This window comes from Palaemon carinicauda, chromosome 28 (genome assembly GCF_036898095.1).
Source record: "Palaemon carinicauda isolate YSFRI2023 chromosome 28, ASM3689809v2, whole genome shotgun sequence".
Classification (NCBI taxonomy): Eukaryota; Metazoa; Arthropoda; class Malacostraca; order Decapoda; family Palaemonidae; genus Palaemon; species Palaemon carinicauda.
The window spans coordinates 39,339,131-39,362,777 of NC_090752.1; the positions used below are offsets into that span (position 1 = coordinate 39,339,131).

At 32.5% G+C, this 23,647-nt stretch overlaps 1 protein-coding gene across 1 annotated transcript in view; it reads right to left on the reverse strand.

The window, feature by feature from the left end:
* Positions 1 to 556: 556 nt before the first annotated feature.
* Positions 557 to 23,647, reverse strand: part of LOC137621777 (protein Fe65 homolog) — a 32,271-nt gene continuing 9,180 nt past the window's right edge. Inside the window, 13 exon segments of the mRNA XM_068352286.1 lie at positions 557 to 669; positions 2,260 to 2,421; positions 4,615 to 4,794; positions 5,910 to 6,106; positions 6,644 to 6,736; positions 7,393 to 7,559; positions 15,606 to 15,733; positions 16,093 to 16,297; positions 17,294 to 17,400; positions 17,948 to 18,072; positions 21,339 to 21,501; positions 22,814 to 22,852; positions 22,854 to 22,971. Coding sequence (XP_068208387.1) covers positions 2,281 to 2,421; positions 4,615 to 4,794; positions 5,910 to 6,106; positions 6,644 to 6,736; positions 7,393 to 7,559; positions 15,606 to 15,733; positions 16,093 to 16,297; positions 17,294 to 17,400; positions 17,948 to 18,072; positions 21,339 to 21,501; positions 22,814 to 22,852; positions 22,854 to 22,971 — 1,663 coding nt within the window. The 3' untranslated portion in view covers positions 557 to 669; positions 2,260 to 2,280.

The window sequence follows — 23,647 nt, forward strand, 5'->3', positions numbered from 1 at the left end:
AAATGCAGGTTAATGTCACTTCTCTCATAATCTAAATTAGACTTTCACATTGTGAGACTAAGTGAACTTTAAGCTGCTATTTCCTTTCAAAAGAAATGGATGTTGCAATGCTCATGCATGCCTTTTCATTTGCCAAATCAACTAAGACAAGATTAGTTTTTGTTATACAAGAAGATAGAATGGCACTTCCTTTCAAAAATATGAAAACAGCTACAAGCCTCATTCATTCGGCAAAGTAACCCCTAAACTTTCCAGGTCACCATTATTCTCCTCGTTCTTCTCTCCTATCTCCTCCTCCTCCTCCTCCTCTTCATCATCTTCATCCTCTAAACCAACCCCAGCTTCCACAACAATATCTCCCTCCATCTCTTCCTTCTCTTCTTTTGATGGAGACAGCTCTGCTGGAAACTGGAGTCGGCGTAGAGCATCCATAGGAGACATAGGTGTGGCAGGTGTTATTGGTGCTTGTGTCGAGAGGGCTGGAGTAGTTGGGGATCGGTGGAGATTATTAAATGAAGTAGGGGATTCACATGTAGGAGAGACCAGTGCCTGCACCTGTCGTGAGGAATAGGGACACCCTGACATGGAGGGGGAAATAGCACTACCTCCAGGACTGGTCAGGTGACGGTGCGGAATGACCTCACGCTCTGCAGGTAGGGCCCAGAAGTCCTGCAGTGTTAGTTGCAAGTTAGTACACTGTTAGTTAAGGTTGCGGTGGCAACTTCAAATTCAAACTTCCTGATACATATTTCATATATTCTTCTCTTACGATGTTAAAGACAATCATGCAAGGAATTTATTCTTAGGTTTACAAATACAGTATCATCAAAACCCTGAGTAATCCATGCTAATTATATACTCTATTAAAATAATGACATGCACAGAGATAAATAAATACAATAAAATCTTTCATATTTTAACAAATCTGTCCGTGTCTGATAATACAGCACTATATTGAGTATTATCTTTATACAGTACATAAAACACTTTCCACAACAAGCATCAGAGGAAGCACAACCAACAGAGTTGTTTCTCTATGGATAACCTAATCTGTCTGGAATACTCAAAAACTACATTTCTCCTACATAAGTTAAAGAAGTAAAACAATAAAAAATACATTATAAGTTCCTCACACAGTTTATGGATTAAGTCCTGACTTATTGATCTTCAACATGATAATTTCCATGGCAAATCTAAACATTCAGTCCATTTCATACAAGTCATTAAGCATTCTACTCTTCGATAACTCTGCAGATACAGTTTTCTCAACATCTTTGTAAATAAAAGTCACAAAGCCTACATAAATGGCCAAAAAATATAAAAAATGGTAGTGATTATCCATGAGATATAGTATGCAACAAAAATATTTAAAAACTACTTTTTTTTTGGCAAACATGTACTTCTATTTTATTACTGATGTGTACAGGTGTACTTACATATTAGCTAAAAATATGACACAGCTAAGATTTTTAAAATGTTGCACAGTATATAAAATATACAAATTTAAAAACAACATAACAACAAAATTAAAGATGAAAATAGGAAAGTTTTCATTCTGCAGTCTTTGCAAAATTGATATTCACGAAGAATGGATGGGCCAATGAGGAATTAAGAGGCTTAGCATTAGCTATCTAATTACAGCTACTGTGAGCTTTACGCAATGTTTGAGGGAGAAGGTTTTGGAAAGCTTAATATAATCTACTGTCTATTTATCATTTAATATGTATGATATTATGTTATTATCCATGAACACTTTAATAAGAACAAATCATATTTCATAACTCATCCTCAGGAGGTTGAAGAGAAGTCTTTCACTCCATTAAATCAAGATACCTAAAAACAATATAAAAATGAACGAGGGGAAATTTATTTTTTTGAGTCAGAATGTCATATAGGACTGCATAACATGATCAAAACCTCTTGAAACTACTCATACAATACTGGAACTTAAAACTATCATTACAAAATCATATATACTATACAATAGGAAACTAAAAAGAATAAGATTTCTCTGTGTGCAGCTAAGGTGAAAAGTAAATTTAAAAAATCAATATCAAATAAAGTACAGTGACTGATAGTACATAAACTGATAAACAAGAGACAAAAGTTCCTCGTTCTATTTCCTTTCTATGAAAAAATGTGCATAAGACTACATCAGGATTTCCCACGTGCAAGGAAATATTTCACTATGCCGTACTTAAATTATAAGACCACTACATTATAACCTTTGGATATCACTTCCTATAACAATGATTTTACCTGCAGAGGTGAGTCCTCATCTCAGGATTCAGCTGACCGAGCTTTTCGTCCTGTAATAGAGCCAAAGACAGACCGCAATGTGGCTGAAATACTACGAGGAGTGCCTGCTCCTCGTCCTCGACTGACACCAGGGTGTGCATCCAAACACTTCTGGTATCTAAGCTGTAAGAAGAAGGATAAGCATGAATACTAATGCAGAACATAAAGAAAAAATTAATACCATTAGGTAAAACAAATAAAAGATTTTCTATTAAATCATTATCAAGTGACTTTTACCAAACTTATATTGTACTGAGAACCTCTCAATAAGAAGAAATAAAAACAATACAACATTAAAATCTGGTGTTAACTCTAATGCTACTTTTGGGGATCCCATGTGTTTTATGAAGTTACTGATTTTGTCATTTTAGCTTTTTGTTAATTTTCCCTTTAAAACACAGTAAAATACCAAGTTAGATGTTATAAGCAAATTTCACTGTACATTCCTGGTGGTAATATTGACAAAAATTCTTGCTGTATTAAAAAGTTCAAAAATTTTATTGATACAGAATTAAAAAAAAATCCTACTTTTGTTTCTGGACAAAAGAGCAACCATTTTACAAGCATTACCTCATAATCAATTTTCTAAAAGATACTCCTAGGTAAAGCAACATTATCTAAATACTGACTCCCCACAGGAAAATATCAACTATAGTATGCCTTATATGGTCCACTGTAGACAGTACCAACAGTTCTCTTCAGCATACCTCCACCCATAATCTGCATTGGTTTCTGAATTTTGCTTGCATACATTTCATTTGGCCTCTGTCTTATCTTGCCTATCTGTCCAACTTCTTTACCTTTACCTGGCTTCAATTTTCATTGCTAACAAGAGCACATCCTTTGGCCAAAAACCTAATGGACTCTGTGATTTTTCAAACTATATCAAAATAATACTGTAGGAATATATGCTGCAAAAATATTGAGGCATAAACCTGCTGATAATTTAAATAGATGCGGTCATAAACTGTAGTAAATTTAAATACACTACAGTTGAATTGTGGGCTTCAAAAGTTTTGCATTAGTACATCTATGTATAATTTTTTAAAAAAGTTTAGAATAAGTACATCTATGTATAATTTTCTAAAATTAATTGCCTGAAATGTGCCTTTATCTATAAAAGCTTATTTCATAGTTTACCATTAAACATATTGAAGCTAAAATCCCAATAGGTGTAGAAGAGAAATATCTGACCAATGTTTTTCTATTCTTTTTTTCTTTTACTTTATTATATATTGTATCTAAAAAAAAATGAACATAAAAGAGCTTCATCTATTTATTACACTTCAATCTCCAAGTTAAATAGCAGCGTAAAATCTTTACACCATATACAGGAAAATGCTCTGGTTCTCATAATCCAATTTTGAAAGCTTTCTCTTTTTCTCTTTGTCTATGTATTACTCTATTGCATTACCGTATTTGCTAGCTGCTAGAATAAATCTTTAAATATACTTTTACTCTAACTACTAGCATTCTTTTGGCCTATTTTTACTTAGCTTTCCCATCAGTAACTAATTACCTTATAATTCGGGTCTAATAGTATACTAGAGATGATCTATTAACGAATTAGTTTTGAATCCCTCGTGAACAAAATAATAACATCAAAACTTTCTCTCAAATCTCCCCTGTATTTTAAACTAAACCTTATCTGAATTATTTCTATCTTCTTCCTAAATACCGAGGACCAAAGTAATAGCTTCCCATCCCCGTGGCCTTATTCATCCAAGAGTCGATGGAAACAAGAAAAAGAAATTAAAGAAAAAAGTTGAGTTCAACAATAAGAGAAATAGATGTGACTTTATAAAAGGATGGAAGATTGCAATACTGTAGTCAGGTTCCTGTGGGGGCATTCCCAATCAATACTGTATGTGGCTTTTGTAGCCCACTGCAAATAGTACTAAAGGCTTTTTGCAGTATCCCTATGGATGCACTGCTCTTATCCTTTTACATTTCCAGTGTTCCCTTTGGTCTAATCTCTTAGCTCATATTTCTTTAACTTTCCTCAGTATAATTTACCATTATCATTTAAAACCTAATCCTTTGAGGAAGCCCCACCAGTCTAGTTATACTGATATAAAATAATAATAATAATAATAATAATAATAATGATAATAATAATAACAACGGTGAAAAATGGGTAAAACTCTTTAGTCATACTTTTACCTATGTGTACACAGATCTTCATAAAGATTATATGAGAAAAATAATCAAAGAAGGTTCAAATTTTTTGCATTGTACTTAATGTTTTGTTACCGGTAATTGGTAAATCTAAGAAAGAAAAATTACAAAGAAAAATTAAAAGTTACTAGTAATTACCTTGCATGCAGCTTCAATAGTCTTGCACAGAGCTCCACTTGAGGGCTCACAATGGAATATGTAGGATATAAACTGGTCTTGAGCAGTGTGCATGATGAAGGCGCAGTGTTTGACATCACGGCCTATGCCCAAGAAGGACAAGAAACGAACTCTGCATTCTGCTAATTGTTTACCATCATCCTGTAAAAGTGTACAGTAATTAGCTACATAACTTTTCTACATGAATTTATCACCAAAAAAATTCTTAGGAGTTCCCACACTTAATCAAAACTAATTAAAATAAATTTTGATATCATGGTTTACAGAACCAATGTTATTGCTAGTGAACACAATATATTGTAGGTATATTTTTGTGTTTTATCCAAACTAATAATTGCTGTACATGAATTATATTAACCAACGATTGTTTACAAAATACCTTATAAGAGAAAAGATTTTCTTTAACATTAACAAATAATTATAAAAAGAAACCTGAAGCATAGGGTCAAATATATTTTGCAATAAATGGAATCTTTTAAGAATGTTGTGTCTAATGCACAGACATAGTTAAGTGCCATGTTTTTACTTTGAGCAAAATGCAAAATTGAATTATGAGTCAGCACCATGACACCCTTTATGGAACTTTTTGTTCTAGGTTTCTAGGACCGACAAAATTATTTGAAAATAAAATCTCTTGTAATACAGGTTTCTTTCGAGATTATATTTATTGGACATTACTGAAAATAAGATAAATACTTTACTTTTACTTATTTTCAGTGATCATTGCACTTGTTTGTAAATAATTTTTGGTTTATTGATGTGGAAAAAAATGCTAAATACTGAGGGTGATATCTTTTTTTGAAATGGCTGATCCCACAATTCATTTATATCATCTTTTATTTAGACTGTAGTTAAGTATCAGAAACCCATCTTTCATATAAAAAATGATTAGTACAACTTCAACACTAAGTGCCAACACCTAACCAAAAGATTTGGCACTCAAGTGCCAGGCCCTTTTTGGGACATTTTACTCAACTCGTCCGAGCAGAAAAACTATTAAAGATAGGACTTTATATTTTTTTCATTAATAGCTGAATAAATTTAATTTCCAATGATATATAATGTGTAAAATATGACAATATAATGCAGATATCTATGCCCTGAAATGTCTTCATTTAATAATGGGAAAACAATGTTGTAATATTGGTCTGATCTGATGGAGAAATGATTCATGAAAGGGAGAAATTCCTGTGAACTTGACATTTAAGCATAAGAATAAAAAATGCAACAGTGTAATGTTAAATTCAAAAACTTACAATATTAGTAATGGTGATTGTGGATGGTGCAATAGCCACAGCTACATTTTTCCAGGGCTTAGGGTTATTTTCTATGACTCTTTCTATTGCTTCATTTAGAACCTCCATGCCGGCAGGTTTATCAACTTGCAATAATCCAATATACTGGACTCTCATCACTTTCTTGGGCTCCTCCATTGGGGTTGGGAAAGACTGGGCTGTAAATGTAAATAAATAATAGTCACAAAATTCATTTGGTCAAACTAACATAATTTAAAGGTAATGTTCATGAGAGATACAAAGTTGTTTACACAATATCAAGAAGATAGATTTTTTATAATATTTCCTGAGAGAATACTTATGAAAAAATTATGGAAAATTACTAAGGAACTTCAGTAAGAACATTATAGTAAATATTTACTATTGCACCTTAACTTACACATTTTTTTTTATCAGCTACACTACTGTATAATTATGGTCCTTTGCTTGGATACCTTTTTAGATATGCCCTTTTCTGATAAATATTTTGAATGAAAAATAAAGTGTACAATTGGTTTAAGTTATATATTATACAGAAATAATATCAGGTATGGAATTATCTTGGATATTCGAGTGAAGGCAATACTATATGGTCTTTTTTACCTAATATACTTTATTATTTAACAGAAGACCAAACCCGATACATCTGATAAGTAGAGGGGCAACTATTAACCAATATGAAACTGAAGTCAGAAGGTTTCAAATGCAGTACATACGTGGAATAATTTGCGAGTGTCGATGAAGTCTACGATGTTCAGTGGGAAGATTAGTTGGTCTTGTTAGTCTGCCAGAACCACCACTACTTACACCTGTGATAAATAATTGGCAAACACAATATTTAATCATTAAAATTTTATACTACTGTACCTACATTAATGTTATAAAAATATTACAATACAGAATGCTGTAACAACAATATGAATACTGTTTAATGTATTGATAATTATAGTAACAAGTACTTATTCTTTCCACCTGCATATGGATCTTGGAAATCATCTAAAACAACATAATCTGTGAATACTTGGGTCATCATATTTAGAGATTTCTATTTCAAAACAACATAGTTCATTACAAAGAATTACTGTTAACACCACATACACATTTCTTATCAATCTGTATTTAATATTGTTTACATTTTTCCTAAGGAGATACTCTATAAAGTTGTTAATAATAATTATCTTAGAATCAGCTTTGTTTCCAGCAACTGCAGCTTCTTAGCCTCATGATTTAGCAATCAAAAAGCCAAGAAAATTAAATAACAATGTCAGTATATAGTATTAAGGAAAACATTAGTTTAACCCAATAAACATTATAGTACAGCAGTACAGTACTGTACAATATACTGTATGCTAATATAAACTACTGTACAATACAGTACTTCATTTCTGTACAAATAAATTTTTTTTACAGTGGTTTCTTTTAGGTTCATGTCATAGACTCAATACAAAATATGTCTTGCACTTACATGTGTCCAGAGGTTTGTTCATATTCTGTTGCAGAGAACGCTCTATCATTATTTTCTTGCAAATATCTCGTAAGGTATTTGCAATCGTGCGGGCTGGAGTGTCACATCGGAAAACATGGCACATGTGTTTTCTGGATGCCCGGTCCCTTGCTACATAAGCGAAGTCTCTGTAAAATATTGAAGGGCCATTTTAGATGGACAACAGAGTTGTTATATACATAATCCCTTTTTTAACAACCTTTCTTTAAGATAACTTGATTTTAATAATTAAAAATATTTGTACATGACAATTCATATAATGTATAAAGAGCATTCGTATGATAATACTGTACTTTACAGCAATGTATTCCTCTTAAATTTACCTCAAATTATTCTACTGTGGGATAGTTTTAAATTTTTCAAACTTATTGGATCTTGATAAACAGCATACTATATCATATAAGGATATTCAAGCTACCCTTGATTGAGAATGACATGAATAAGAGTATTTTCCTTCCTTCACAGCATTAAAAACAAACAAAATTATAAATGTAAATTATTTCTATGAAACTCGCCTGAAATTTACATTGCTTCCTTTCTAGAAGCTTGGTTTGATAGACATTTACACACAAATTTTTTAAAATTTTCCACTTTTCTTTCCCTTCAATAAACACATGCCTTTAGTAAAGGAAGGGAGCATTCTAAAGTTAAGTGATAAAAAGCCCAGATCTGATGTGCCAGTCTTTGTCCTAACAGTTTCTGTGACATCACAGTTTAGTTCAGACATTCTCTAGATTATTTACCCAAGATATCTTCCCCTAGATTTGTTATATACTGAGAGATGTGTGTTCAAGTGAATTGTTTCTGTGAGATCGTGATCTGCATTCTCTTTGTATATCGTGTTAAGGCCAATTCTGTGATTTAAATAACTGTTGAGAAGATTGCACTTGCCATACGGTCCCTCTCATGGAAGAGTATATTTCAATGGTTGCTGATCAATTTAAAAGTTTGTGTTCAAGGGAACTTGCTTTTAGCAGGGAAAAAGCCAGGGAAGCATAGGCTAGTTGATTATAGCAGGGATGATGAAGATAATTGCACTTCTCCACCTTTAGATAATTCTCATAATAAGCTAACTTCAATAGAAATGAGATTCAGAAGCTCTTGACATTGCTAGCTTCCTTTGTTAAAATCAGAAGTCCAGTAAATCATCTCTTAAAAGTGCTAATTCTGATCATAACTTCCCGGTTGCCAGACCTAATCTCACTTCCTAAATTGAGTCTTGTGTTAATAGTGTTTCTTTCAGCAAGGATTCTGAAAGTTCATTGTGCAGTACAGATTCAATAGCCTCTCAAAGAGCCTCAAATTCTTCAATTACTTTAGACCTTTCTGCAGATAAACCTTTGCATTGTGGCAATCTTAGTGATTCTATTAAACAACTAGATTACAGGACAGAAGACTAAGTTGGTAGTGTGGATCCTAATACACCCCAACTTGCTAAAGTAAGTGTTCCTAAACAATCCCATAAAACATATTTGGATGGCATGGCATATTGTATGATTCCTTTAAATCTTGATAGGGTGAACAAAGTTTCAACTAAGGTAAATCGTTTGTACCAAGTTTTGCATGACACTGTAGTTAGTTTAGCCTGCAAAAACAGGAAAGAGGAAGATCAAGTTTCTCCTTACTCTACTTACTGTCAAACACTTCAGCCAAAATCTTCCAGGTAACCAACATTATTGAATTACCTTACTATATTTTCCCAACATGCTACGTTCGCTTGCAAGCTCAGCTACTAGCTCATAACAGATTAACTGTGACAGGGTAAATGTATATCTACTACCAAAATAAGTCTTCTGCACACATACACATCATCTCCCTTATCCAGTTGTAAACAATCTGGAAAATCAGCTGATTTTTCTTCTGTTCACCGTGATGTACAGGAAGATAATTAGAAAGAAAACACGGAGGTAGAAGTGAGGAATTATCTCCTTTTCAAACCTTACATAATCTTATTGCTGAGAAATCCAATAATAAGTTGAGTAAGGTAAGTTCAGTACAGTAGTTTACTATCATTATTATTATTATTATTACAAGCTGAGCTATAACCTTAGTTGGAAAAGCAGGATGCTATAAGCCCAAGGGCTCCAACAGGGAAAAATAGCCCAGTAAGGAAAGGAAACAAGGAAATAATAAACTACACGAGAAGTAATAAACGATCAAAATAAAATATCTTAAGAACAGTAACATCAAATTATTTCTTTCATATATCAAATTTAGAAAGTTCAAAAAAATAGGAGGAAGAAAAATAAGATAGAATAGTGTGCCTCAGTGTACCCCCAAGCAAGAGAACTCTAATCCAAGACAGTGGAAGGTCATGTTACAGAGGCTTGGCACTACCCAAGACTAGAGAACAATGGTTTGATTCTGGAGTGTCCTACTTCTCCTAGAAGAGCTGCCTGCCAGAGCTAGTCTTTCTTCTACTCTTACCAAGAGGAACGTAGCTACTGAATAATGATAGTGCAGTAGTTAACCCCTTAAACGAAGAAGAATTGTTTAGTAATCTTAGTGTTATCAGGTGTATGAGGACAGAGGAGAATATGGAAAGAATAGGCCAGAATATTCTATGTATGTGTAGGCAAAGACAAAATGAGCCGTAACCAGGGAGAAGGATCCAATGTAGTACTGTCTGGCCAGTCAAAGGACATAATAACTCTCTAGCAGTAGTATCTCAATTGGTGATTGGTGCCATGGCCAACCTACTACAGTACCTACAGATATGCAGAACTAGCTATTTCAAAAATTATTTTTATCCCTCCGTTCTCAACTTCACAGGAGATAGAATCAATAAAAGGTCATCTAAGATTCTGAAAAAGCTAGCAATTCTGGTTTCCATTTTCCTTAAGTCATCTATAAGTTAGAGACATGCTGACTTGTATAAGACTCATCATTTGCCTCATCATTTCTTAGATTTTCAATTTGATTTCCAGTCTTGAACCCATTATTGCCTCTCATAACTGAAAATCTTTAAATTCAGATTTTGCAAGTTGGTTGACTTTAAGAGATGTTGTTTGTGAATACTGTAATCAGGAAGGAGTGTTGTTGAAGCACTTTCCTTAGCAGACTTCTTAAGTGTTTATTGCACTTTAAATTTTTTTCCTGCTTTATTTGTTAGCATTCCTACAAAGGGAAAGCACTTTCTTTTAACCATTGTGAAGAATATGATGTCTCACTATTCCTCTCAGGGAAATATGTTCAAGTTCTAGAGTTTATGGAACTAGAGAATCTACACTACACAGTAGGAAGCTGCTGCATCCTAAACACAATGAACGACGTTCGATTCTCTTAGCAGCTAATGAGAAAATAATTATCAATTTAAATTGCTAACAATATGATATACCAATATTTACTTATCAGCTAAGTTTTTTTAAGTGAGGAACCTTTAAAGATCTCAACTTATTAAACTTCCTTTGTTATTCTCCAAAGGCAGAGAGTTTTTCTTTTAGGCAGTGAGTCTGACTTGCCTACCCAGTTACTTACAATAACCTGTCTTCCATAGTTGAGTATGTGGTCATTTTCCATAGTGTTCCTTCAGTAAGGGTTCTGAATGTTCACTGCGCCTAACAGAGTCAAGTTCCTCTCATAGAGTCTCGAACTCTTTAATTACTTTAGATCCTTCTGCTGCTAAACCCTTACAGTTCCACATCCCTAGTCACTCTTTTAGACATCAAGAGTAGGTGCTCTTAAGAAACATAATTTTTAATTTTGGAACTGGCATTTCATATTGTATATTCTCTTTACTATTTGTTGTTGTTGGGATGTATCAGCTAAAGTTAGTCAACTGCATCATGTTCCAGGTGACAGTGCACTTTTGTTTCTATGCAAGCTCGGCCACTAGCTTGGGCTTAAACCATGTTATTAGTCATGATTCGCAAATCTCTCCTCTCAATAATGTAAGCGCCTCAAAACCTCTTCCTATCCCTAATATGCCAAGATGTTAGCCTAGATACTTTAGTGCTCCTCTTGTGAATTAAGAGCTCTTCACTTTACTTCTTATCATTTCAATCACTTACTATGGTTTGGTAGGTATAAAAAAAGTTCAGGATATCTGCGAACAGGAGGATGACACTAATTGCTCCTTTCTGGCCACAAAGGGAATGGTTCCCATAATCTGTCATTGCTGCTGTCAAAGTGTCCAAAAAGGTTATCATACAAAGCAAATCTGCTCAAACAGCCTATCTCAAAGGTGATTCAACATAATTTGCTACCTCTATTCACATGGAGACTATTCACTGTCTCCTCAGAAGCAAAGGGGTTTCAAAGCTTTCAAGATTGTCTAAATTTATTATAGGTTCTAAAGACAGTCTATCAATAATCTATATCAAAGACTATGGAATGTTTATTTTGACTGGTGCAATGCTAAGATTCTGTCAATAACTAGGACTAACTTGGACTTGGCTGGAAATAAAAATTTCTTATTATAAATAAGAAATTTTTATTTTCAGCCATTAACGGATATAGATCCATGTTTAATTCTGTGCTCAACCATCTGAGATTAGATTGGTCTATTTCAGATATTATAGCAGATGTACTTAGATTGTTGAGTAAAGACAGGCCTCCAGTAGTAAGGTTAATTTTCTGAATCTTTTTTTGTAGTTTTACATGAGTTAAAAGGTCTGAATTTTGAACAGTTGGAAAATCTTTCTCTTAAAGATATTATGGCCTCTAAATGCATAAGTGAACTATACACACTGTATGCCAAAGTAGGCTTTGGGAAACAAGATGATTTTGTCCCTTCTGTCTTTCTTCAGAGCCACAAATGATTCTAAGGCTAAGAGTTTGCCTCAATCTTTTTACATCACATCTCTGATAATGAATGAGAGCATTTCAGCAGAAAACAAGTTCCTTTCTCCAATAAGAGCAATTCAGTATTATTTGGACTAAATTACTGGCATTAGAGATAGTTTCTCTAATTTGTTTTGTAGGATTATGGTCCCCAATCACCCTTTGACCACGAATGCAATGTCATTCTTAGTTTGAAGATTGATTACAGAAGCTTACAAAGAATTAGATCCAATTTTAACAAAAGGTTTGAAAGAGAAAGTACATCATATTAGGAATGCAGCTACTTTCTCCAATTTAGCAGAGGGTCAATGGCATATGAAGATGTTTTTTTCTAAGCAATGTCTTAAGGAATCATGTTTTGCTTATGAAGTCTATGCTCTACGTCCCATAGTGTCTGCAGGTCTGTGGTCTAATCAATTTTGAGTTCGGTTAATTCATAACTCTTTCATCTGAGTTATGGTGTTTTAATCTAATAATTGATTTGGAATCAATCGAAAGTAACATTTAGATCCAGAAGTACCATTTAGAGACAATCTAGTCTGGCATTTTAAGTAGTTTTAGTAAACAATCTGAAGTCTTGCATTTCAGTACTGCAATCTAGACCAGTTAGCAAATCTTAACAATGGTATATTGCTCTCGATTAAAATTATCCAATCACTCTCCTTCACTGGCATCCCACCTGCAGCAGAGTGTGGGAGTTAGCAATATGAACATCATGGGAAGTTCATAGAAATTATAAACATTTCTTATCTTTATATCCACCTGAGGTTCATATACATGCCCCTTACCCTCCCCAATGACTCATGGTATCAAGAGGATAGGGATAATTTCGACTTTGAAACTGAATAGACAAAGAGACTGCCGTGTCAGCTCTGGGCTTCTTAGCAATCACTGTTAGAATGTTCCATTCCTTTATTGAAGGGAAAGAAAATGGGAAAATTTTGAAATTTAAAAGTTTTACGCGTAAATGTCGATTAAACTGAGGTTCTAGAGAAGAAGCTATATGAACATCAGGTGAGTATATAAATAAATTTCATTATCAAAATTCCATTAATACACAAATTTATCAGTACTGTTCTGTATTAAAAAATAATATCATTAGTCCTATGACAACTAATCACTAACACAGGCTATATTAAAAGTCAGCTTTGCATTCAAAACGTGTTAAAAAGACAAAGTTATAAAGTATGATATATAATTTTCAAAATTACAGTACTGTACTGTACCTAATTGTCTCATAGGAAGGTTGACATAGAGTCTATTAAATTGGATATACATTATGTCAGTTATCCTTCCATTACTGGAGACTTCGTTACAGTAACTAATCTATCATTGGGAGTTATCTCAGGAACAAGATTAATTAAATTACATGTTCAGTACAAACAAGGTTCTTCTTTGTGACTATTGACTATTTCAGCCAGAAAGACTAACTTACACAACAGGTAATCTTAAAACTACTTTATACTGTGTTTGTAACTAGTGATTCTTAAATAAATGAAAAATCTGGATATATCAGTGCAACATGGCACTACAAACTACAGAGCTTCAATAGTATGGTACTGTAAATTTTGATGGTGAGATAGCAATGACAAAAAGAAGGAAATATATTCTAGATTATTTTGAAATTCTTCCAAGCTTACAATAAAAGATAAACAAAATAAAACAGGCAAAACATGGCAACCATGCATATAACACAATAGAACTGACAGGTTTTATAAACCATGCTACAAAACCTATAGCTGAAATTACTAAGGTTTGATATCTATATACTGATATTTAAAGCTAAATATATGCACACATTAAGTAATGAACTTGTCTTTAAATAAACTAGTAAAATACTATCACTATATGTAAACTGTAGAAAATAACTGCCGAATGAATGGGAAGAATTTTTAGAAAATGTAAAAACCTAATTATGTATCAAAAGGCTTTATCATAAGATTGGGATTCCAAAAGCTAGCGTGGGAAAACCATTAAGCAGATTCCTCCTAAAAAAATAGAGTAATATAAGGAATACAGTAGTCATCAAACCTAATAAATCAGTTTCTCTGGTTAAAAAATAAAATGCAAAGCAGAAATTCAAAATAATGTCTACATGCTAACACTGTACGTAAAGTGCATTTTAGTAATATCAAGTGAAATATTCGTACAATCATATGAGACTACTTTTTACACATGAACATGAAAAGCAACAGGTGTGCTGTAAACAAAAAAAAATCAATGCACATAAAAAGTGCTCTTGTTTTATTCCAATGAATATGCAAGAAAAAATAAGAATGGATGGTCAAATTTAATAGATATCATGCAAGAATAAAACTGCATGGTCAATAGGGTTGCAAGACCATTACCTCTCCCTGTAAAGCATGAGGTCCCGGCAGCACAGTCAAGAAGAAAAATGAATAATGTGTAAGTCAATGACCTAATTTATACTGTACACAGTAAGAACTACCTGTATGAACAGGATTTAATACTCTCCTAAAATGAATGAAGAAATTATTTCTTCATCCATGAAAATATTTCACCTAACTTCTCTTGTTATATATTCTTCAAAGATTAAAATAATAATGAAACTTCTAATTAAAAATACATTATCATACTAGTGAATGATGTTGCCATTGAGTGAAACTTCTGTACTGTACCTAAAGTCCTACATATTAATTAAATGGAATATAACGATATACCTATAAGCACATATGCAAGAAATAAGCAGCCTTTTTAAATTCAAATTACAATTCTAAAACACCGCCACACTAGTACGTAAAAATATAACCAGACAACACATGAATTCAAATACAACAATATGAAAGTAGTCATTTAATTCATTAATGTAAAACTTATCTATAATTCAAGTCAATACTGTTGCAATTTGAGTAACAAATGAATATGATTGATTCCAATGTCAATTTATCCAAGTATTCCATTACAAAGCTAAATGCTACACAAACATAACTTCAATAACATACAGCGACTTTTCCTTCATAGTATTGCAGCTGAGTATCAGTTTTCTTCTTATTGATTTTCTTTTATCAAAAGATTTATGTAACATTAAATATCCATTGAAAAGAAAACTCAGGTTTAAGGACTTATTTTAAATCATATTCTTTTCTAACAATTTTCTAAATATATGATAAGTGTAAAAATTCTAAAATGCAGGTTAAGTTAAATATAATTTCAGCACTCAAACATGAAAACTGGATGAATTTTATAAGGGATAATACTATTATTTTTATATTAAATTGAAATAGATTATTGTAGTATGCAGCTTTCATAATTTATCTTGTAATCTCAATTAGAGTGGTACATGGATAAATTTCAGAGTTAAATAATTCATAAAATTTATAAAAAACGACGCACCGATACGTTTATATTAAAAAAAAAAATGGTATAATTACCTTCCGTTGTCACGTCCTACACCCCAGACACGAATTGTATGTATGGGTTGAGTGTTTAGTACAGTCAAATTTTCAGGGTCAACTAGCTTCAATGAGCCTTCATCCAAATCCATAAAAAGATCTTTTCCCTGCAAGTAAGGATTTAAATAAATATTACCTTTACACTTTACCTCTTACTTTGAAAACAGAAAAATTAAGAAATTAAACCATAGACTTATTCTTCAACATACAGCAAATGAAACTATGGAGAGATAACAATTTCGTGTAATTGTAATAATTAGATAATGCTGAAAAAGACATACTGTATTATATGGTATCTTGAAAAATCAGTTGACATAATATTCTATACTTATCTCATTATAACATCAAAGGCTACTTGAGTGTACCACTCAGACTAACCATAGTGTATGAATCAATGATAAAAGGTATTTTTCATATTTATTTATAGATAATCCCAATAAAGTTTATATCACAAACTAACACTTACATCTCCCCAGCATCCTACTACATCCAATACATCTCTTCTACCAACAGACAGGTCCACAATGCATCGGTTGACTGCCTTTGAGGATCTCTCTGGTGTAAGATCTTCCTCTGCAATCTCAACCCAACCAAGGGAACGGACAGCAAAGCGAATGGGACGCCCACCACTTCCTTCTGTTATGTCACTCCGTGCTGGGTAACTACGTCGTCTGTTGAAGAATAAAGAAATTTAGATTGAGATAATATAAGAACTATAATCACTATTAAATGATTGCTTACATAGTTATTAATCTACATAGTAACAACCAACAAAGGGTCCAATTCAGATTTACAGGAATGGTGACTTATCACTTAAATAGTCTTTATTGCAATGTATTAGTATATTGGAATCATATTATTGTACAGTATATAAGTTCCTTGTCATTTCTACCAAGAAAGCATAATGGCTTAGCCTTAGTGACCTTATGTATTAAAAAACATTAACATTGTTCAGTATTGTACTGTGTAATGTACAGATTTAACTTTTACAGATATCTCATCTAATATAAAATACAATTAGAAATTCAAAAACACAAGAATAGCAAAGTTACAAAACAGAGGCAAAAGTCACATAAATGTCATGTAATAGAACCATTCTAAAATAATATAATTATAGAGTAGGGATAAATTTTTCTTGATTTTATACATTTATAGAATTCATTGGAGATCTGAATTTATGCTCAGTTGATTTTGACAATGAATGAGTTCAAAGGACAAATAATTATACCATGAATTTCAGGTAAGCTTTCTATCAAGGGTTTATCTAAATCCTATTCCCTTTGGATGTTGCCATGAACTTTTTATCTTATATAAAACACAATAACCCTAAGTTATACTTCACTCTCTGTGAAGTTTTTAGACTTTTTATATTGTGCTGTATTTGTACATGGAAAACATGTACAGTATACACTTTATTCTATATGTAATATATCTTGAAAAAAAAATGGGAAATTACTGTAAAAACTTGAGATAGTGAATTAAGCATTGTGCAGCAAGTGTACACTTTGAAAAATTAGTTTTATGAAAGATAACCCACAACCACAATAAAATTGACATCCACCTTTTACCAATATTCTTAGATGACCCATGAGAAAAGTAGCTCCATTAAGCAAATAAAATCCTTAGGGTACTGAATAAAGTGCTGCGTTATAACACTCCATACTCACTTGTAAGCATTGTCAACTGCAGCAGTCCTTGGGCGTGAATCTGACAACTCAGAAAGGGCCGAAGATGTGTTGCTGCGTGTCACCGTTCCAGCAATGTTGCCGCTTGACTGCAATGAATATGGAAGGTTGTAAAGCACTTATTTAAACTTCCTGGGCATTAGTTTTGATAAGACACCCAAAATTATAATGTATACTATAGAGCAGCATTCCCTCAAATGTTACAGCTTACATGAGCATTCAATAAATATATAGTACAGAATACTGAATTGTTAAAAATACTACTGTACTGAACTTAAATTAAGGTCCTTAATGATCTTTCTCTTTAATGTATATACTTAAGACTATTTTTGTAAAACCACATACTGTAGTAATAAAGAAACTTTGGTAAAAATAAAAATACAGTATCGTAGATGAACTGAACCAAATTATATACTTCATAAATAAAAATACAGTATCGTAGATGAACTGAACCAAATTATATACTTCATATTACAAAGTACAAAATACCTTCAATAATTACCCATTTTCAACAGTATAGTGGGTAGGCTCCAAAAAAATAAGACATCAGTCACTGCCACAATTCTCCTTCAACAGTTGAATCAAGTCAATTTATGAAAAAGTAAATAATGTTTCATGGAACACACTTTGACTTACCTGATCTGCTTCTTTGTTCCTTCTCTCTGCCCTTAGAGGAGCTGCAGTGACAGTGTCCGATGGCTCAGGAGGTGTTCGGGTGATGTTACCACTCTTGATGTGCCAGTAATATGGACCATCGTTATCTAGGGAAGAAAGGAAACTGTGAGTCTTGAGAGTCTGTTAGAGTTATGAAAAGAATATTGCTGCATCTGATATGCTGTGATTTCCTTGACAATTCTTTCGATTTCTTATGTGGTAAAGATTATATTAAAAATCTTTTATTGTTTCTTTATGTAAAGTGATCTGTAAAATATTCTACCTCAAACCAAAAGCCCATCATAATAGCATACCCTCCATTAAATAATGTACAATTATATTGACATACAGCAATTTATTCATGTTGATACAGTATACAGTAATACATCTGTTAAAATTTTTAAGTGCTTTGTTTCAAAATATTGATGGATTGTCTGATTAAAAAAAATGAATTATGGAGGCATATGACAAATTAATGAACCCTTTTTATGTGTAGTAATTTGAATTTCTACTGTTACCAATTGCACATTATGAATGAGGGAATGGAGAGGTTATCTCTCCAAAAGCTAAAGCAGCTATTATCATGTAGGACCTCAAATTTAATACAGTAAAGCTTTCCCTACAAACATATGGAAAATACACAAATACTTCAGCATATAATACGTATTGGAACATTTACTCTTATTATTAAGGATGTAGTATTCTATTGTCTTTATCTATCTTTCTTTACCAACTTTTTAAAAAGTAATACATTTAACTGCAGTCTATCATAGACGATGGGGATAATCGGCGTTCCCCATAAGCTCTCTATAAAGCTGTTCGTTTGCCATTTTTAGCATGTCTTTAAAGGGAATATGAACCTGCTCAAGAGCTACGGTTTGTTTCTCTTATTTGATGACCAATTTCATTAACATGTTTCTTTTTATAATTCCATATATATATATAAATATATATATATATATATATATATATATATATATATATATATATATATATATATATATATGTATATATATATACATATATATATATATATATATATATATATATATATATATATATATATACGTATATATATATATATATATATATATATATATATATATATATATATATATATATAAATAATAATAATAATAATAATAATAATAATAATAATAATGATGCATTTTATAGCTATACTTAAGAGTGACCATTTATTTGAACAGCCAAAGGGGGACGAAAGTATATAGCTCATGGGCATTTGCACTCATATTGAGTCATCATGGCATAAATGCTTAAGTTTAATACATAAATATTTTCAAAAACAGGCTCTGATAAAAGGTCTTCTATTTACTGTGTTATTATTCAGACATTACTACTGACATTTTAAATAAAAATTGTTATTTATTCTATTAGGTAAAATTGTAAAGATTGTCACACAATGAGAAGAAAAAATAAATAATTCTTTAGTACATTATTAGATTTATTCTATCTTAACTAAGTATATTCAATAACAAACTACTGTATGATAATTTAGAACGGCTATCAATTACAGTGTTTTTATTCAAAAATGATTGCTTACATTTTAAACAGAAAATTATTCTTCAATTCTTAAGGAAATTTGTACACATTACATAAAAAGAGGAAACAAAATCTTATATCATTCCTTGGTGCATTTTTTACTTGATTTGAGTTTCTTTAGGAGTGATGAGCTAGTTTCAAGATATTCATAAAATTCACTGAAATTTAAGTCGAAGTTACATTTCACTATTAGTACAGACTTCAGGGTAGATACTTGTAACTGGTGTCCAGAAGTTGTTCATCAGGAAGAACACTCTCTGTAGGAGCATTGGAACCAGGTAGACTAAGACAAAATTAAATAACTTTTGTTATGTTTCTGAAATGAATGATTTATTATCAAAGTAGCAGAAAATATCTACCCATTTTCTATCCACCTCGACATCACTTACCTTCCACTGTTACATCTTTTCATCGGTCAAGAAATTTTTCACACATGTAATTTCGTCAAAAAGTTAATTATCATCTATTTCTAAATCAGGTCTTATCCCTTGAATAAAGTTCACTGCTTCCTGAACCTGAGACCAACATATTGAATTACTCTGAAGGACCCAATCAAAATTTTTCAGTTCATCAAATGGCTTAGTCCACTGATTTAATTATTCCACTGATGTTTCATAAAAAGATTCTAATGTAGTTTTAAAATTTTCAACATTATTCCCGCTCCTCTACAAATCTCGGAGCATCTTAGTGATTACAATTGGGATGAACAGTTCTCTTCTTCGTTCTGTTAGTTTCATTTTCAAGTCTTTCAAGATGCAAGAAACTTCCATCATAGAAACTTTTTGGGACTCTATTTTCAATGTGTATTCATGGAAAATTGTACTCTGACCGTACATAAAATAAAGCCAAATCTCTGAAAATGGATCGTCAAAAGCTGCAACTTAGTTCCCTTCTTCTTTCGTTTGTATAACGAAAACAGAGCTTAAGTTATGCTGCTACACTGTATAAGGCAGCAAAGTGAACCTTAGAAATTTGGTAAAAAATAAAAGTCATCAATTCTTATAACTAAATACATATTTAGTGGCAATTGGGGGACAAATATGGGATATATGGCTGGAAGGGGGACATTCAGGCATCCCCCTTAGAGAGTGATTTTTTAGGGGAACAAGGAGTCAAAATGGGGGACTGTCCCCCTTAATGGGGGACTGTCCCCCTTAATGGGGGACTGTCCCCCTTAAAGGGGGACGTATGGTCACCCTACTGTATGCACCCAATTTTTTTGTTATATGTTTTACTTGTCTATAACTTCCTGCTCTTCATTAATGTTTCCAATCTTTAACTCTTCTCAATCATATCTTAATTTATATATATATATATATATATATATATATATATATATATATATATATATAAATATATATATATATATAATAATAGTAATAATGTATTTTATAGCTATACTGTATGCACCCAATTTTTCTACTATATGTTTTACTTGTCTATAACTTTCTGCTCTTCATTGTTTCTTTAACTCTTCTCAATCATATCTTAATTGTCTTGTTCTATGGTTATTCCTAGCTCTACTATAATACATTTTATTCTTTTATAACTATTCCCAACTATAATATAATAAAACTATTTCTTCTATACGTTCCATGAGCAACTTCAACACATTGCATACAATACTTCCCAGTTCTATGCTAAGAAATGTCTCCACTTCTTTGCAATAAAGCTACCTTTTATGACTTCCAAAACAAAACTACCTCCTGTAACTTTTCACAGATCTAGCTAGCTATTACAAGAGCTACTCTAGAGACTAGATGCACCAAACAAAGCCCTATCAGAGGCACCGAAACACCGCTATACCTACCCTCGTGCTTTTCCCATCCGGGAGGAAGGACATCTTCTATGGCTGGATCGGACTTTTCCTCTTTCTCTTCTTGGTTGTTCTGCTGGGATGGCTGGTGTGTTGGCGTCGAATGCTGTGAGCCAGTTTGTGTTGGTGGTCGTTTGACAGGCAGAGCGTACAGGTCCTGTAAAATTATAACACATTTAAAAAAAAAGGGTCTCATCTATTCAGAAATAATTAACGGAGTTTGTGCAGTAAAGGTAATCCACACAATTTTATCAAAGATGTTGACAAACTTGTTAAAAAAAACTATTCTAACACACCGTAAGTTATAACACATTAATTTACTGTAGTTTATGTTGAATGTAATTAGACAATAAGCAAAATGCCAGTAGTAATGAAGGGATAAATTTAATAACTTTGGGTCTCGGCTTGCAAACATACTTTCATTTTAATAACTTTGGTAAATGGGAAAGTTTCTTTGTTTGCATTACAATAAAATGGAATAGAAACTTACCAAAAAAGTTATAAGTGATTAAAATTAGTTTACAAATTGGTTTACCCAACTCTTAAGTAATGAGCCTAGTTAGTTATAAAATACAATTTTAAAGAAAAAAAATTACTACATCAAGTATATGAGAGAGAGAGAGAGAGAGAGAAGAGAGAGAGAGAGAGAGAGAGAGAGAGAGAGAGAGAGAGAGAGAGAGAGAGAGAGAGAGCATTTATTTGTACAACTGGTAATAAAAGGAATTTGCATTACCTGGTTATATATAAAGATAACGAACATATAAGTTATAGTACAGTAATACATCCCAACTATATAACAAGAAAATGTTGTAAAATAATGCAGCATCTACAATGATAATATGAATCTGAACAATCATCATCCAATTTGAAACGCATCTCTGCTGGTAGTACACAGCTCCTTGTCCCTGTCAGCTTGGGGAAGCCTCGTGGGATGGTACAAGGGGGGCTTGTGCGAAACCAATCAGGTATCCAGCTTACCTCTAATTACATTCACAAGTAATGTGTTAATGATTATATCTAACACCATTATTATCATTGAGAATCATCTGACATGTTAAAAATTCCCAAACTGATAATGGGGACATAATCTATCGAACTATATTACAACACTCTTCTGATTTAGCAATGACGCACGCGCACTGATGGCAATTATGCCCATTATAATGATGCAATCTATCGTAGTTTATGTCACTGACAATCATGTTATTTTGAAATCATGCATAAAACAGCAACTAAATGATTATTGCCATGACGTCATTTGTCATCCTTTCATTATTGACATTCATACGATCTTGAATGTACTTACGAACACTATGGCAATGACATTGATGATATAATCTATATTTTCTAATGATATTCACACACAAATAAGACAAATCCGTCCTATTGACTTCTAGTGAGTGTCTAAAAGAGCCTGATTTCCAACCATGGGTTGAGGCATTCTAAAAGGAACGAACGGGCGTGCCTACCTGTGTATGCTCAGCTGTCATATGAGGAATGTGGGTGGGGTGAGTGTCGCCCTTGTTGTGACGAGTTCGAGGAGGAGGTGGATCCCCCGTCTGTCACCACTCCAGAGTCCCCTCCGCCTTCACCCCCTTCGGGTGTCACCATACGTTTGTCATCGCTCCTGGAATTGGGGAAGGGGCGTTACATATATGAAACTGGCTGATCATTGGGTCTGGTGCCAGGGGAAATTCCCTATGAGTTGTTCAAAGGAGCCCTCATTTGGCACTGACACATGCATATCTTTTTATTTATAAAGTAAAAGCAAGACTTTTCAACTGATTATATGGACAATTCTGTTTTGACTTTTACATAGAGAGTAAGAAACGATTCAGATAGAATAGGGAAATATTTTAATGACCATATAGAAATAATATGAGCGTTTGATAAAACAAATTTCAACAATCTTTAAGACAAGATCAAATTTATCGTCGATCTTTTACCAGATAAATAAGTAAAAAAGGGTTTTACATAAACAAAGGAATAAGAACCTTTGCATTGATAAGAATAACTGAAATTGGTCTCAATTTGGCGACCGAAATATTTTATTCCTACAATATCAACGTAGTCAATTAATGCAAGGGTAAATTATTTTTATTTTTAAAATTATTATTTTTAAAGAAGTAAATATAACCTTTATTTTGGTTTGATACTTTAGTACTTACGACAGTATTCACAATGTACACCAAATCACAATCACATGAATTGTATTAGCGTATGTACTTAAATATATTATGTGAGATTGTTGATATGTACATGGGCATAAATGTATGAACATAAGATTTGTGTGTGCACATAAA